The 18,889-nt window shown below is 40.7% G+C and overlaps 1 protein-coding gene across 8 annotated transcripts in view; it reads right to left on the bottom strand.

Moving 5' to 3' along the window:
• Positions 1–18,889, bottom strand: part of DIP2C (disco interacting protein 2 homolog C) — a 751,814-nt gene that overhangs the window by 300,070 nt on the left and 432,855 nt on the right. For all 8 annotated transcript variants that reach the window (XM_073629914.1, XM_073629915.1, XM_073629910.1 and 5 more), the window contains one exon: positions 3,611–3,702. In XM_073629914.1, coding sequence (XP_073486015.1) covers positions 3,611–3,702 — 92 coding nt within the window. The remainder of the gene's footprint in view (positions 1–3,610; positions 3,703–18,889) is intronic.

Below are 18,889 nucleotides of genomic sequence, written 5' to 3'. Positions count from 1 at the left end.
GCAATGTATCAAGCCTAGAACAAGAAGGCTGCAGAGACCTTGGTGTCATCTCCTTATGTTTGAGTATCACAATAATAACATTTACCAGCGCAAAAAATAATAATCACAAGCACAAATGAACAGCAGTAGAACACTCCAAGTAAATTTACAACACCCCCAATATATATAGTTCAAAAATAGTGCAGGGCTACTTAAAGTTCACAAAGAAAAAAGTTCATATAAAAAAGCACACAGAATTCCAAATAAAGGGACAACAGGCCTTGAAAAACATGGATTCCGTGCCAGAAGTGTATAGCCTCCACCTTAGAGACACTCTATGCCGCTCACCTCAACACCAGGACCCCTGAATTAACAAAGGGTCACACAGGCTTTTCCATAAAGGGCAAATATCCAAGCGCGTGGTCACAGGAGTCTTCCTGGTGTGGATCACATGGAAATGCCAGATAAGCTCATACACGGAAATCCCCTCAGATTGGTTTGAATGCAGATGATCACCAATATCCCAAGATATATATTGGTGATCATCTGCATTCAAATCACTCTCGGGATATTGGTGATCATCTGCATTCAAACCAATCTGATGGGATTTCCGTGTATGAGCTTAACTGGCATTTCCATATGATCCACTGCAGGAAGACTATTCAGGGGTCCTGGTGTTGAGGTGAGCGGCATAGTGTGTCTAAGGTGGAGGCTATACACTTCTGGCATGGAGTCCACTGTTTTTCAAGGCATGTTGTCACTTTATTTGGAATTCTGTGTGCTTTTCTATATGAAATTTCTTCTTCATAAATTTTAATTAGCACTGCACTATTTTTGTACTATCTCCTTATGTTTACTTCTCTTATTGTCGAAAGTTAAAGCATTCAGTTAAAGTGCAAGTCCACTCAAAAACATTTTTTCTGTAGTTTTACATGAAGTGGATATTGCACAATGGGGAAACTGAATGCAGTAAAAAATGGCTTACATTTTGATCCTTTTTAAAAAATTGTTTTGGGTGAATTTCAAATTTTAGGAGTGGACCTTTATTAAAATTAAATTGTTCTTTCAATGATAATGACTACTGTTCAAAAACTCCAAGGACTGTTATATCTGCAAAAACAATTTAATTCGATTTAGGCAATCTTGTGATTCAAACTAACATAGCTTTATTCTAATATCTGGGTATGGGACCACGTTAATGCAAATGTATTATCTATAGGCTAAAATTACCATGAATACTAACTTCTGGTACAGTGGTTGCTATCTTCCAGGTCACCATAATTGGATACCACCATTATCTCCTGAGGTGTCTTTTTGCGTAGCCTCTATAATTGTTTTCAGCTACATTTCCCTTCCTTTGTGAGTATTACATCACATCCAGGCTATTTAGTTATAATGGGAATTTTGTGACCCCATGTAAATCCTTCAATATTATGCGATTACATCTAGTTCTTTAACATGTTTTTGAAGGCCGACATTCAGTTATTGCTCCGATATAGCGCACTAATGGAGATGGGGATCCCCGTTATGCCTCCCTATTTGGTTAGTATGATAACATGAGCATACTCTAAAAATGTCCTAAATGTGATGTACAGGAAATACAGTATATCATGCATGTTATATGTAACTCACAAAATTTTGTTTATACACTTGGCTCTCATCTGCAAGCCCCCTTTGTCCTGATGAAGCAACTAAACTGCGAAATACGTTGACAGATATCTGGATTTGGAGAAGCCTATTTGTATTATATATCCTGGTTTACACAAAACATACAGCGGGTAAAATAAGTATTGAACACGTCACCATTTTTCTAGGTAAATGTTTCTAAAGGTGCTATTGACATGAAATTTTCACCACATGTCGGTAACAACCCATGCAATCCACACATACAAAGAAACAAAAACAAATAAGTTCAGAAATTACATTATGTGTAATAAAATGGAATGACACAGGGAAAAAGTATTGAACACGCTAACTGAAATGTATTTTATACTTCATACAAAATCCTTTGTTGGTAATGACAGCTTAACGATGCCTCCTGTATGGAGAAACTAGTCGCATGCATTGCTCCGGTGTGATTTTGGCCCATTTCTTCACATAGTCTTCAAACCTTGAAGGTTCCGTGGGCCTCTTCTATGAACTTTCAACTTTAGTTATTTCCATAGATTTTCTATTGGATTCAAGTCAGGTGATTGGCTGCGTCATTCTAGCAGCTTTATTTTCTTTTTTTGAAACCAATTGAGAGTTTCCATGTCTTGCTGAAAAGTTCACCCTCGTTTCATCTCCATCATCCTAGTAGAATGCAGCAGATTTGTATCAAGAATGTACATTTTCCCATTCATCCTTCCTTCAATGATATAAAGTTTGCAAGTACTGTATGCTGAAAAACAGCCCCACACCATGATGTTCCCACATCCAAACTTCACTATTGTTATGGTGGTGTTTTTGGGAAGATGTGCAGTGGCATTTGACCTCTAAGCATGGCGTGTATTATGGCATCCAAAGAGTTAAGTTCTGGTCTCATCTGACCAGACTATATTCTCCCAGTATTTCACAGGCTTGTTTAACTGTTGTGCAACAAACTTTAAAAGAGCTTCAACATGCTTTTTCTTCAGCAATGGAGTCTTGCGTGGTGAGTGTGCATACAGGCCATGGCAGTTGAGTGCATTACTTATTGTTTTCTTTGAAACAATTGTACCTGCTACTTCCAGGTCTTTCTAAAGCTTTCCACAAATGGTTCTTGGCTCTTGGACAACTCTTCTGATAACTTCTCTGTCAGAAATCTTGCGAGGAGCACCCGGTTGTGGCCAGTTTATGGTGAAATTATGTTCTTTCCACTTCTAGATAATGGCCCCAAGAGTGCTCACTGGAACATTCAGAAGTTTAGAAATACTTCTGTAAACAATACCATCAGTATATTTTGCAACAATAAGGTTGCAAAAGTCTTGAGAGAGCTCTCTGCTTTTACCTATCATGAGATGTTTCTTGTGACATCTTGGTAATGAGACCATCAGTTGAGACTGATCCAGCTGATATTAATTTGCACTGACAAGGGGCAGGATTGCTTTCTAATTACTGCTAGATTTCAGTTGGCGTCTTGGCTTTCCATGCCCTTTTGCATCACCCTTTCTTCATGTGTTCAATACTTTTTTCCCTGTGTCATTCAATGTTATACAACTTAATTTCTGAACTTATTTGTTTTGGTTTCTTTGTATGTATGGATTGCATGGGTTGTTATTGACATGTGGTTAAAATTTCATGTCAATAGCACCTTTAGAAATATATTTACCTAGAAAAATGGTGACATGTTCAATTTATTTTACCTGCTGTATATGCATTGGGTTCAGGCTAGATATTGTACCAATTCAGTAGAGGGTCTATGCAGTTTTTTTTATCCTTTTGGGGGATTAACCTTTGGATATGTTGTCCCTGTTTTTCTTAATATGATATTATGTTTAAATTAGATTGTAATAAACAGTTTGAATTTTACCTTTTGTGGTTTTCCGTTTCAACTCAAACCTTATAGGGGTCCGCTGGGGGACTTTCCCCGTCTGGATTTTTTGTTCCCTTCCTTTTTTCTCAAATTAAACTATACTTTCCCTTTAACAGGCATAGATAGTCAATAACTTACCCTGTCTCCAGGCCTGACCATCGGCTCTTGTTTTGTTCCCAGCTTATGCAGTATATTATAGGCAACCTTCATGCTTCTGGTCCATAGTTTACCTAAGCAGTAAAAGAGAGTTAATTATATGAACCTGCATATCAAAAATAACTACACAAATGGAGGAAGATGGGTTTTCAAAGTAGTGTTCCAACAGTATGCCAATGGTACCCTTATATAAATGTGGCAAAGAACCAAAAAACTTAGGATCACTGTGGACATCCTTCCCTCTCAGGATATGTAACCTGGAATCAATCAGGAAGCAAAAACACTACCATGAAGCAATAGGCCTTTAGAATTACACGCATTTAAAGGGCAAAGTGCATCTCCAGTAAGGAGTTAAGACTCATCATTTTCCATTAACGTTTTTTAATAATAATGATGACCACAGCGGTGTATTCCTCCGATCTGGAGGTTTTGGAGAGGGAGGTGACACCACTGTATTCCTCAGCTCTAATAGAGAAAGTGATCTCACCCTCCTTGATGTACTACCTGGCAGAGGTGTACGAATGACAAAAGTAGTTAGTTAGAATTACAAATCCTTTCACAAACATATATGCATATTCCAACTGTATGTTACACTGTTTGAAGTTCAGTTTACACACTACTAGGAATTAGATCTCTTAGTGTACACAGAGAAGACCAAGGGGCATATTCATAAAATATAGTCCATTTCAGACACATTTCACATACCTACATGAAACCTCGTTTTCCCTCTACATTCACAGCTACTGAGATTTCTGTCAGCAGATAAAAAATTCTTTACTGCTGGCGCTACCCTTTGTAGCGCTACCAACATGGCAGCCAGGATTTTTCCTGTACCACTTAACTGGAGTGCCTTCTTCATAGGATCCTGGGAAGGTGGCGATTCCATAATGCTGATGTCATGGGATAATTGGAGGTAGGAGAAGAAATCTTAATTGGGGCTTCAGCACTGAGATCATGGCAGGAGATGAAACTCTGTCTCACTCCTCATAAAACAAAGTTTTAGGAAGAATTTCTCTTTAACAAATCCCATTTGTGCATCTAGCTATAATTAAAAAATAGTGTGAATGCTTCTGCACTGTCAAACAAACTGGCAATTATATGTACGAGGAAGACATTTACAACACAGCTTATTTTTTAATAAAAAGTGTAGACAGTTGTCAAAGCCAAAGTGACCAGAAAATAAATGAAAATAGATGAATAGCTAAAAGTAAGAACTATTTTTACATTCATGCCAAAACATGTATAGTAAAAGAAGAGTTCAAGCAAATCTGGTTTGTGTTATTTCTGTTCACGTCAAGCTGTACAAAAAGTAATTGAAATTTGGATGCCATCCACTGACAGGTCAAAGTCATAAATAACTTCTAAAAGGAACGCAAAGTTTTTGATATGGCAGTGAATGAGCTGACATAATTTCAGGCTGAAATATAAATGGACTTAGATTTGGGAACACGCGTCAGGCGAGCAGCTTCTCAACAGAAAGCACTTAGTCATTCTATGACTAACTCTCACAATACATTAAAGGAGAAATAGGGCCAAAACTCTTTTGGCACTACTCCTCCTGGGGATCACAGGCGTGCACTTTGCTCTGCACTCCTGCGACCCATATTCAGCTGACAGTGGGCTAAGCTAAAGTCAATCAGCCGGTCCACCACTGAGAACCTGAGCTATCTGCTTCCATACCCTTCAAAGCTCAGTGCTCCAGTGAGTGCTGGAAGGGTAGAGCAGAGAGCCAGTGACTGGGAGTCACTGGCTCTCTGCTCACTGAAGATCGAGAACCGAGCAATCAGCTGTCTTTGATCACTCAGTTCTCGGTGTAGAGGCGGCAGGGGACAGATGTAGCATCGGATCAATGCTGCATCCACCTAGGAGAGTATGTATGTTTATTTTTTAACACCCCTCACTTCTCTGTTAAAGTAAGCCTGGGCAAGTCAAACTGACCGCATAATCACAACGTTTTAGAGACAGTAGCAACTTAAAGTGGTTCCAAAGTCTGAAGGTTTTTTACCTTCATGCATTCTAAGCATGAAGGTAAAAAACCTTCTGTGTGCAGTGGCCTCCTCCAGCCCTCCCAATCCTTACCTGAGCTCCCTCCGATCCAGCGATGTTCACATAAGCCTCGACTGTCCCGGGACTCTCCCTCCTCATTGGCTGAGACAGCAGCGGGAGCCCATTGGCTCCTACTGTTGTCAATCACAGCCAGTTTGTCATTGAGTAGGGAGCAAGGGCCACCTTAAAGCGGAGTTCCACCCACTTTTGAGAGGTGTCTTAAATGAAAGACCACCTCTCCGCAACTCGTTTTTGGCTAGTTAAAAAAAATATTTTTTCTTCTAACTTACCTTTTTATGAAGTACAGCCTGTACTTCCGATCCATCCGGTCCGTGGAGCAGGACGTCATATCCTCTTCTTCGGCGGGCCCCCCTAAAGTCTTCTGGGACATGTGTGTGTCCCAGAAGACAGCCGGCCATTCACAAAGCGTCGCGTGACTCGCGCATGCGCAGTAGGAAACGGGCAGTGAAGCCGCAAGGCTCAACTGCCGGTTCCCCTCAATTAGAATGGCGCCGCCTGCACCCGATCCAATAGACTGATCGGCATCGGGGGGCCGACATCGCTGCCTCCCTGAACAGGTAAGTGTCCTTATTTAAAGTAAGCATCTACAGTGTTTGTAGCTGCTGACTTTTAAAAAAAAAAAAAATAACATTTTCGGGTGGAACACCGCTTTAAGCCCACAGCTGCAAAGACACAAATGATTGTGCATAACCACATAATGCCCTTACTGTCCCTAAACAACTATGACCCCGGTCACTATTTTGCACACAGTGATTAAAGTGATACTTGTTTTTTATTGTTTAAAATAACAAACAGGTTATACTTACCTGCTTAGCAACCCAGATACTCCTCTTCTTGGGCCCCCCTTGCCGTTGCTCCTGGCCCCTCCTTCCTGCCGAGTGCCCCTACAGCAAGCAGCTTGCTGTAGGGGCACCCGAGCTGAGCCACTGCTCTGTGCATCCATTCAGACATGGAGCCGCGGCTAGGCCCTGCCCCCTCTCTCCTCATTGGCTCACTGATTTTAAATGACAGTAGCAGGAGCCAATGGCCCCGCTGTGTGCCTCAACCAATCAGGAGGAAGAGTCCCAGACAGCCAAGCCTCTCAAGCAACAACGCTGGATCGAGATGAGGCTCAGGTAAGTATTGTGGGGCTGCTGCACACAGGTGGTTTTTTATCTTAATGCATAGAATGCATGTGGCTAGTGGGAAGCATGTCTCCCTTTACAGTGTTAGAACGCTACCCTTACAGATCATTAATTTCAAGTAGGTGGTTCTGGTGTAGTGGTGCTGGCCCCAGAACTATGAAGTCACCATAAAATGGGAGGTAATTCAGTCACAGTTCAAGAAACCCTAGGGTTCCACAGAGCCCTGGTTGGGAATTGCTGATCAGAAAGATTATCGGTGCCATACCACTGGTTTTTCCAAGTGATGTTGACCCCAGAACTATGCAGGTACCATCAGATAGGAGGTCAATTTGTCACAGCTCAAGGAACTCGTAGCAACCTCTGGAGGAACCCTAGGGTTTCACGGAACCATGGTTGAGAATAGCCACTCTAAACGCTCAATGAGAGGTTAGAGTATCTTCTGGTTTATTTGTTTTATTAAGTGCCTTGAGCCGGGGTATGCCCAGGAGGCTCTGTTTAGTAACTTTGCTTACTAAATTCTAAAATAAAAAAAAAAGTAAAAAAAAAGTGAAACTGTAACCACTGGGTCACTTTTACACAAAGCACACCCTGTAAAAGATAAGGCGCTATACTTCCCTTTCCAGCAGCCCCCTTTTTTTTTTTTAAATGCCGCTGCTTCACTTTTCCTCAGGCTGCATCAGATATTTGACCTGTCGGATTGGTTGAATACCAACTACTAATGCATGCTGTGGTGTAGTGATGTACGAGGTGTCAGGGGGAACCACAGAGTGTGGTGGGAAACAAGCAATCTACACACCCGGAAATGTGGCATACCGGCTGGGGGAAAAAAATTTGAGGAGGCAGTGTCTTAACAAAGGGACCACCAGAAAGGTCAATATAGAACCTTATCTTTTATGGGGTGTGCTTTGCAAAATTGTGACCCTGTAGTCACAAGAAAAGAAAAAACATTTACTATGGCTTTCTGGGAGTGGATAAGACAAACTATCACAGGGACATCCTCTACCGAAGTACCCCATAGATACAAGAATGTGCTGAGTGATTTGAACAATCTGTGCACACACAAAATTGAAGAGATATTTTGGGTGGGCTTGGCATTTAATCAATTTTCAATGTCAATATTTTATAATTCAATGTATTCAGGTACATCATGACTCTCACACTGCTTCTGGATGGGCAAAGCATGTGTTTATTATTTATTTTATTTATTTCAGGTACTTATATAGCGCTGTCAATTTACGCAGCGCTTTACATATACATTGTACATTCACATCAGTCCCTACCCTCAAGGAGCTTACAATCTAAGGTCCCGAACTCACATTCATACATACTAGGGACAATTTAGACAGGATCCAATTAACCTACCAGCATGTCTTTGGAGTGTGGGAGGAAACCGAAGTACCCGGAGGAAACCCACGCAGGCACAGGGAGAATATGCAAACTCCAAGCAGGTAGTGTCGTGGTTGGGATTCGAACCAGTGACCCTTCTTACTGCTAGGCGAGAGTGCTACCACTACACCACTGTGCCGCCCATGTGTTCTGTGCAGACCGGTGAGAGTGCTGCTTGATTCAATACACTAGGCAGCATTTCTCCACAGATTCACATCAGGAGAACAGAGAAGATAAGAACTCCATCAACTATGGTGATTTAGCAAGCAGGTATAGATGAACACCAGGATAGAATGCATCCCTGGATACGTTAATATATAAAATTGTCATATTTAGCCGAACTGTAAAAGTAGTTTAATGAACTATTACAAGTTTAGATATAAAAACTATGTGTACCTCACCCCCCCTTTTTTTTATTTTCCTCTCCCTCCTTTCTTCCGTGCTGCAATTACTTTCTCTTCTACTTCTTTTCTAAACTATACCATGGCAGAATAAGAGGTGGGATACCGTCAGAAGATGGGTCAATCTCAATGAAGCTCCCTGGACCTCAACAAAGCTCTCTGGACTATCATTTCTGTTAAGTGTCATCCAGAGTGAGTCACAATTTGTGAGGAATGTGTCTATATGTTATCCAGTTTCATTGTACTATCCTGCTAGGTTGCTTGTATACTAAATTTTGATTGATATGACACCCGTTATACTTTCACACCTTTTAAAAATTACAATAAATAACGAATGCATTGAAAAGCACTATGTTTACAATTATCTTTTCCCCAATATCAAAAATCTCTTGTAAAGATAAAAGATACATTGTGGATCAGCCATGATAGCAGCCGCCAGTGTAACAGAGTCCATGAACTCCACTACAAAATTAGCCTGCTCTTTGATTTTGTTAGAGGTTTCTATACAGCCAAAGGGCAACGCATTAATTCAACAGAGAGGAAGTTAGAGTGTCAAATCTTAACTATAAATCTGTTCTTCTACGAAAAATGTAAACACTGAGGTCAGACCCATCAACGCGGACTGTAAAGTTTATTTTTCATAGATTTACAATGGCACACCAAACATTCAAGAATTAACAGAGGTATAACCAAAGCCTTATTCACACAGACTTTAAAAGGAACCACTTAGCTTGGGAAAACACTGTTTTGTACATTCGTTCTGCACAGTGTCATACTGAAAACCTGGCCAAAGCTAGATGTTGTAGGCTTTTCAACATTTACTGCTCCACCTCATGAGAGAGCATTTGATATCTGAAAGGACACCATAGGCTGTCACTCCAGTTAAGTATGTGCTTTTTCTCTAAAGAAGCCTTTGGTTATAACCAAAACAATGGTTTGGAATATTTTTTATTTTACCTATATGTTTTATGTATTTTTATATTTGTCTTTTTTCTATAATGGGCACATTTCAGAGTTGATACATTGGATGACAGCTGATCATGTATACGTTGCTTGTTTTCACAAAATGAGATATACTTTGTGATCATTTCATAGACGACGTATACTGTAGGTCCATGCAAAAAGTAGGGAGTGCACCACACACACAAAAAAAAAATCATTATCCACAAGAGAAGATTATACTTCCAATGAAGTTTGAAAAATGATGGTTTTTATTACTATCTATACATATAAGGCCAGACTAAGTACATGCTGGGATAAAATTTGTTCTTTCTGCCGAACAGTTTTTGTGCACAAATCTGAGTAGTTCCTTATTTAATGGGGAACCTGGTTACCCAAGTTTGATCTGCTTCATTTAGGTCTTCGATACACCAGCAGTGAAATCTCTCTATCATAAATGCTGATTCCATTTTGGAGGTTAGGGTGTTCCCATCTACTTTTTTTTAATGTTCCAACATCTCCATAATAAAAAAAATACAGACAGATTGGGTACCCCTCACAATGGCATTAGCGGGTCTACAATCCTAAAAACTTATGTGCAGAGATCTCACCAACAGAGTCCAAGAGAAATAGAATTCTACATGATATGAGCGATCAGTGTTTTAAAGAGAACATATCATTTTGGTTTGTAATGTTTAGTACTATAAGTATAGATTACCAGTAAACTGGGCTTCATCAATTAACCTGTTATAAAATGTTTATTTGTAGAAAGTACACAAATAATTTTAAAATATCAAATATCATAAATATTAAAGCAGTATTAAACTCAAAAGCAAATATTATATTGCAACTTACATATTCTTATATGTGATGGCTGCAACAGTTTTCTTTTTTAAGCTATTTTCTGGTAAATAATTTTTATTGTAAAGAATATAAAAATTTGACAACCGTTCACCCACGCAGGGGCATAGCATGTTAATTATATGAAAAAGGCATAGGCTGGAAAAGTCGGATCAGTTGAATTTTATAAGTGCTAAATGTACACTGGTCGACCTAGGGTTATATACCGAAGGTCCATATATGTCGCCTGGGCCCACGGGAAAACTAAGGAAGCCCATGTTGCAGGTGCACTAGCTTACATCAGGGGGCAATATGTGCGCTGGTCTACTGGACCCCCCCCCCCCCCCAAGGGGTCAGGGTGAACAATTGAAAGGGGAGGTGCAAAAAGAATTTCAGAGCTGGCCGCACTAGCCACATGTCAGCAAAACCACAGCACATCCAACATGGCTGATGGTAGCGATGACAGTAGCATTGCATTTCCAGGAGCCTGTGCGGTTTAACTTCCTTTCTATTGGTATCAACCTACCATTTTCAAACTTTCAAGGAAGATTTGAATTTCAATGATGGCTGTGAGAAACATCTTAGCAATGATATTTTTCCAGAATTACATGCAGGGGCATTCCAGGATCACCAGATTGCTGGGGTATACTTGTTTTTGAGCAATGCATAGATGAGAAGTAAAGGGCTGAATGGCTAAACAGGCAAACTGCACTCCCTGTAAGTATTTTAGGACTTATTTTCAATTTTAGCTGCAGTGCGCAGCATATGACTTTCACAAACTTGCTGTATTAAAGAAAGCTGCTTAAATTTATATGTATATTTAGTAAATTAAGCATAATAAACACATTGCACATTTTTTATGGAATAACCAGTGCAAATCTTGGTAAAAGTCCACTACAAAATGTTTTATTTAACATCTTTTATATTCTTGTTAAAGTGTCATTAACTTTTTTTTTTTTTGCCATCTATGTCCCTTTGGTAAGATTTTTTCCTTTACTTCCCACAGCCAAAGCGGGGAGTGAGAGAAAATCACTCCAAAGTGGGGGAATCCCAGGGTATCACCAGGTTACCAGAACTAGTGTCCCCATTGGAAGATTTCCCCTCTATTAGGCCCCGTTCACACCTGAGTGATTTTTTTGCTTGAAGCTTGTATCTCTAAAATGCTCAACAGGCCCAATCCCATTCATTTCAATGGCCCACATATGATTGTTCTGTCACCTGAAGCAAAACGCCCAAAGCTCAAAAAAGTACGAGCTTCTTTTTGGCAGAATACAAGCATTTTTGGCCCTATAGACTTCAATAGAAATGCCTGACAGTTTTTACAAGCATTTTTCTGCTCAAAAAGCAGCTCTCCACCCCTAATTTCCTCCCCCTAGTGCTTTCTATTGGCTAAACAAAAATGCCTGAAGCTGTAAAACACTTGTAATACACTTCTAAAATGCTTTAAAAAAGCTTGTAAAAAGCTGCAAAAATACTTAAAGTGGTTGTAAACTCTTTTGTGTGACTTCTTCCTATAGGTAAGCCTAGAAAAGGCTTACCTATAGGTAGTGGAAATATTTCCTAAACGTGCACCGTTTAGGAGATATTTCACTTGTAGTGCGCCAATGTCATCATCGGCGTATGTGCTGTTAAAAAACGGACCTCTGTGCCGTTTCTTCCCCAGAGTGTGTCATGACTGACGGCACACACTGAGGAAGGCTCCGGTCAGTCACAGAGCCGGAGTCCGCAGCCCCATAAGGAAGATGGGCGAAGATGGACGTGGCCTGCACAGGGGACAGCGCAGACTTTGTTTGCAGGTAAGTGTCACATATAATGGGCTAGTATGCAATGCATACTAGCCCATTATGCTTTTAATTTGCAGGGTTTTAAGGGAGCAAAAGAGGAAGTAAAACCCAAGTAAAAGCCCCTGAAAAAACACCAGTAAATCGATACACTCAGGTGTGAATGAAGCCTTATTGTCCTGGTGTCAATCAAAAATTTAGGATTTTCTTTCACTTTCACTGATAATGATAAACAGGACAATTTGAGAGGGTGAATCTCCCAATGAGGGCACAGAGAGCAATAAAACCTAACAGGTGTTCTAATCTCTCTCCCCAAAACTTAGAGAGAAAAAAAATGCCTTTAGTGTGGTTTTGGGGGATGAAACATATCAGGGGGCACTGTAGGAATTTAATACAGTCTTAAAGAAAAAAAAAAAAAGAAATGGGGGCATGAAGGGTACGAATAAGGTTCAGGAGGGCAGTATTTCCAATAGGAGGCTAAAATCAAGAACACAGGAGGAAAGTTTAGGGCCTGTCTCACAGCACCCTTTCTTTAAGAAATAAAATCCTTCTTCCAAGATAAATGGTGAGTGATTACCAAATGGATCCCAGTGTCAGCCATCATATATTAGTGCTGAATCCCAAAAAGGGCACAAATCCACCACCAGGTGTAATGGCCCCTCACCTTAAATCCAAGGAAAATGCACATCAAACTGCCAAAGTAATCTCCTTAAGATATTATCCATCAATGGTCATTGTACATGCAATAAGGAAAACACCTCCTCATGGTGTAGAATGTAATAATGGTTTATTTAAAAAAAAAAAAAAGTGACTTGGCTGTGGCTACTCGTATGTCTACAATTTTAACTGCAAGTCTACCTGTGTTTTAAATAAACCATTATTTCATACTATATATGTTTGCTGACATTGGGATCCATTTGTCAATCTCTCACCATTTATCTTGGAAGAAGGATTTTATGTCGTTATTTTTTGATCTTCACATTTTTTTGCACTGGATTCATTTATATTTTTATTATTCAACACTTTATGTTTATTTGAATATATGATATTTGACATGTATATTTTTATTGTTGTATCTGGATTTAGCGGTGCTCCATTATATTAGCCTTTATTATCGTTGGTTTTAATGACATTGTAGGAGTTTGGCAGCTTTATTTACCACTATTGCACCGCACTTTGTTACTTGATTATTTATTGTAATTTTTACACCGAATAGCGCATAAGTTCCTTCCAATTGTTTACCCTTTCTTTGTGACATTTCATTAGGTTATATTGGCTACAGCACGGTATGAGTCAGTGGAGTGCACTGCACTATGCTGCCATGAAAAAAATGTACGCATTCCATACTTTTCTTCAGTGCACGCCACCACCGTGCAATGGTAGGAACTGGCCGGGCAGGAGACAAGGCATTTTGCCCAATATTGTGGTTGGACTGCTCTTGAAAAGCTGCACAATGCAGCCCTACCATACCTGGTGTGACTAGACCCTAAAGTCTGCCATAGATGGTTTGAATCTCGGCTTATTCAGCAGAGACGGGCCAAGATTCGAACCATGTATAGGCAGGTTGATTGTACCCACGTTGATTGATGGATCAACTTGGGTATTACCAGCCTGTCGGGTTTTTCTGCTACAATAATTTTTATTGTAATAAAGATGACAACCATTCACCCACGCAGGGGTATAGCATATCAAACAAAATGAAAAGGCATGGGCTGAGAGAACATGGACAAATAACTTTTATAGGTAATAAATGTCCTCTGAGTGACCTAGGGAAACAAACCGAAGGTCCACATATGTCTCCCAGGCCAAGGGCCTACAAGGAGAGTCCATGTTGCAGGTGCACTGGTTTGCTTTAAGGGAAAAAATGCGTTCAGTTCCACAAAATGCCCCTGGTTGGGGTGGGCAGTCAGTAAAAATTGGCAGAATTGGTTTTACACCTAGCGGTGTTAGCCGCGTGTCAGCAAAGAAAGGAAGGGGGACCCTAGATCATAAGGTCTGTCAGGATGCTCTTCACCATAGCAAATGAAACAGGGTTTCTTCACCTGTTGGATTTTTCATGTGATTATTGCCAGCGGTTATAGCCGTCAGCAATAATTACTGTGTTCTCCTGGCAGGGATGGCTCACTACAACCACACCCCCTCCTCTCCCCCACCCCCCAAACATGTTTGGGACCAACATAGATCTTTACTCAAACTAAAAGGTAAAAAAATGGAGCAGACTCAGTGGACCACTTGGTCTTTTCTGCCATCTCTCTTTCTATGCTTATTAGGCATGTGAAAAGAACATCTTCAACAGATAATGATAATGTCATCAATACTAACTGTAGAGTAATCAAAGTACAGTGCATATCAACCAAATACATAAGACCCCATCACTGATTCAATATATTTTTATGGTCCTTCAAAGCAGAAAATGAATACGTGATTGCTCACTAGATGCTTTTGAAGCACCGCATTTATCATTGCTGTGAGGATTTCATTTCATGTCACTTTACGGGTATTTGCACTGTCTGATCACACAACAAATCACTGAAGCAATTTTTTAGAAATGATCATGTGCAGACAGCCTGGCTGGATCATGGTGTCGGCTATTAAGTGCTCCAATTTAGTGCCAATTTACTAAGTGCCTTTTCGGAGCTCAGAAGCTAACAGAAGGAATGCTTTCTGGGCGGGTGTTTTCACAAACATCCAGCGTCAACTGTGCTGACCTGATCATAGTTTGTGACGAATACATGAGATTCGTTTCCAAATTATTTCTTTGTTTGGGGAAAAAAATCTGGCATTAAAGGGAGCCAGTCACAATTAAGCTTGTGTAAGAATCCAAACATTTATCTTAAATTACTCTGAATATGCAAGACCTACTAATGCAAGATTTATATTTTAACCCTTATTTAGCACTATTTAAGGGACACCTCCCCCCAGTTGCTTCCCTGTTAAATGCCTGCAGTCATGTTAATAACACATGCTGTCTTCTACCTCTTAAGTAGCCACAATAATACCCAAAAATTCGCACACGTGTGAGTGTGTTGTCAGCATAAGTTCAGGCAGTTGGCAGTCCAGTGACTAGTTCTGGATAGAGTAAGGAATTGTTAGAACTTGTCAAGGTTTCATTGCAGTCTCTGGCCTGTTCCAGAAATGTAACATACCCTGCCTCAGTGACAAGGTAGTTGTCAGTGCGCCAAAGTAATACAGACAATATATATATATATATATATATATATATATATTTCCTTTCAGTTTGAGAAAATTTCCCCTTCACTTTCTGTCCTGTTAAGTGCTGCCTGACTTACTTTCAGGTTAAGCTGAGCCCCCGCGTGGTTGGAAGGGTTTTTTTTTTTTCATCTTACCAACGTATACACCATGGGTGCTCAACCTGTGACCCATCAGCTGTTGCGGAACTACAAGTCCCACGAAGCATTGCAAAGCACTGACAGTTACAAGCATGACTCCCCAAAGGCAGAGGAATAATGGGACTAGTTACTCAAAAGCTGGAGGGCCACAGGTTAAGCACCCATAGTAAACACCAGTCTAGTGGTGTCCATGCCTTGACGGATCTGAGCTGTTTTGGTGGCAAAAGGAAGGGGGGGGGAGCAAAAGAGGGACCCTACTTAATATGCATTTTGAGGGCTCTGATAGAACCTGTTCAGCATAACTCAATATATTAGTAAAAATTGGACTGCAGTGATGTCAGAAAACATAAGTATCTGTGAGAAAGCAAAATTTAGCAGCTGATTTAGGCTGTCCTATAGAGTTCCTGAGAAATGTTGGTTTGTTTTTTTCAGATAAACTACTAAATACAAATATTTGAACTATCAACCACTGGTGTGGTGATCCTTCTCTTCAAAATTTTCTCCAACATCTATGTGACATCACTCGGTTAATCACCAAGAACCAGCACTGTCACATGGGGTGCGAGTTGCATGCTTCTCTCTATACCTGGAAACAATGTATATTCCCATTACTCCTGGAGGCTGAACAACTTGGTTAGGAAGAAAAGGCGAGCGTGTGCTTTACATAGTAAGCAAGAATTTAAAGTAGGATGGCTTTCTATATCAGTAACAATGGTTTCTAGGACAAACAGAACTGGAGTCTAGAACTTCACTCTTGCGTAAATAATTAAAAGTCAACAGCTAGAAATAATGTGAAAAGGTGAAGACGGATCAGGCCAGAGAGATCAGCACTATCCTCCCCACGGTTGTTTGCTGGGCTTCCACTTTCCAGCGCTGCCATTCTGGATGTGGAAATCGGCTGTGAAGTCCTGATGTTGCAATGCCTGCCCCCACTGGGTATGCGCAAAGCATGGCAGCGTTGTGAGACTGGTCTTACAGCCTTCTGGGACATGTGATGTGTCCCAAGAGGCTGTAAAGGTAGCGAGGGGGGCTGTCCCCAGTGGACATCATTCTCGCCTAGGCAAAAATTGAGGAAGTGGGGAGGCCGGTACTGATCAAAAAAGGTGCCCGCTGCCTGGAAAAAAAAAGCACTTCAGTGTGTTAGAGGTGGGGAGGATGAGCAGAACTTTTACTTTTGAGAAAGCATATTTTTTTTAAATGGACTCACAATTGAAAGCTTAAAAACAGATCCATCACATCTGAATAATGCTTAGCATTAAAAACTACACAGATAGGTTACAACTATATAGTTAGCTCAGACATTGCAGTAGATCTACGCAAGCTATTTTACACCATACACTATTAAATGTTGCTCTGTAAAATAAATTACATAACTAGTAAAAAGAAAACCTTATGTAAACCTTAAAAGTAATAAAATAAAGCTAATTCAGCATTAACCCACATCACACCTTTTCCACCCGATTTGTCTTCTGAAAAAAATCTAAAATATTTCAGCAACTTGAAACATACACAGACTGCATTAATAAGCAAGCCCCTACTGTGGGATAAACCATTAACGTTAATACCGTGGGGACGCATACTGCTTAACAAGAACTGCTTTGAACTGGAGGCACACGGGAAAGGAAGCTTTCACCATAAATAAGGAAGTTTTACTTTGATTCAGACCACTGACAGTCCAAATGTTCCCAACACAAATTCACTTTGGCTCTTAATTCCTAAGCAGCTGCTTAAGCAGTTATATAAATGTGTAGTACCAGAGAGACATACTAAAAGATTATCAGGGGTATATGTATGAGGCTAGACATCTAAAAGCATGGCAGCTGTCCATACAGGTGTATTTACACAGAAAGAATACTAGCACATTATAACTGATCAGTTCAGTCAACTAGAAAAATCCAAAAAGATCTGAGCTGAAGATAAAAAAGAACAAGATACAGTAGTCTGAAATTATTTCATTTTGTGAAACCTTACTTATGGAAAAAGGTGTTTTTACCCCCATATTTAGTTTTAAATATTGGGAAGATGACTTTCAAACTGAGGGGGGATTTACTAAAACTGGTGTGCACTTGTGCAACTTTGCATAGTAACCACTCAGCTTCTACCTTCAGCTTGTTCAATTAAAATTTGACAATAAAACCTAGAAGCCGATTGGATACTATTCAGAGCTGCACCAGATTCTGTGTGTGCCAGTTTTAGCAAATCTCCTCCAAGAGAGTCAATGCTTAGAAGCTCCCTGTGCTCTGACAGCTGTTGCCTCATAGCGGTTTACATTCCTCGAAAAGGAAATCTACCCTGAGGAAGAACAAAGGCTGCCATTGAAGACCCTCCTGAAAATAGGGTCATCCTAACCCATTGCTTCAGAACTGTCACAGCGGTCAATCAACAGCCCAGACTCTATCAGACTTCAGGGGGTCGCTCAGCTTTGGTAAACTCAACTAAGCCAGGGGCAAATATAAATCGTCCATCTTTCCAATTGTGGCTGATTCTTTTTAAGGACGACAACCCAGGGGCGGATCCAGAGTCCAGTCTGGGGAGGGGCACTGGCAGAAAAAAAGGTATTGCTTACAGGGCCAGATTAAGAGCAACATGGGCCTGGTGCTAAGTAAGGGTTTTGGTGGGCCTTTTTATGGAAATAAATAAAATGAAAACACAAACAATTTTTTGTTAAATTTAAATTAAAGAGAGAGAGGGGTGTGAGACAGTGGTTGAGAGAGGGTGAGTGGGTCATAGCGAGATGGGGGGGTTGAAATAGAGGGGATGAGAGGGAGGGGGAAAGAGAGAAAGGGGGTGAATAAGAGAGAGAGAGAGGGGGTGAGAAAAAGGGGAATAGAGAGGGGGTGAAAGAGAGAGAGGGTGGTAGGGGGTGAAGGGGGTGAGAGAGAGAACAGGGCGAAAGAGAGGGGATGAGAGAGAGGGGGGTGAAAGAGAGAGGGGGGTGGGAGAGAGTGGGTGAGTCTGTGGGAGGCACAGCATAGTAAATAACACGGGGGGGGGGGGGGAATAGCACAGTACATTACATGGTTGGCACAACACATTACATGGTGGATACATGGATACAGCACATTTAATGGTGGGCAAAGCACAGTACATTACATGGTGGGCACAGCACATTACACGGTTGGCACTGCCCAATACAGCACATTACAAGGTAGGCACAGTTCATTATATGGTGGGCACAGCACATGACATGGTTGGTACTACACAACACAGCACATGCATGGTGGGCACAACACAGCACATGCACACGGTGGGCACAGGACCTTATATGATGGGCACAGCACATGACATGGTGGGCACTGCACATTACAAGTGGGCACTGCACATTATATGGTGGGCACAGCATATTATATGGTGGGTATTGCACATAGCATGG

The sequence above is a fragment of the Aquarana catesbeiana genome, linkage group LG05 (assembly GCF_042186555.1).
Source record: "Aquarana catesbeiana isolate 2022-GZ linkage group LG05, ASM4218655v1, whole genome shotgun sequence".
In the NCBI taxonomy this organism is placed as follows: Eukaryota; Metazoa; Chordata; class Amphibia; order Anura; family Ranidae; genus Aquarana; species Aquarana catesbeiana.
This window is presented reverse-complemented; position numbering and strand designations above follow the sequence as displayed.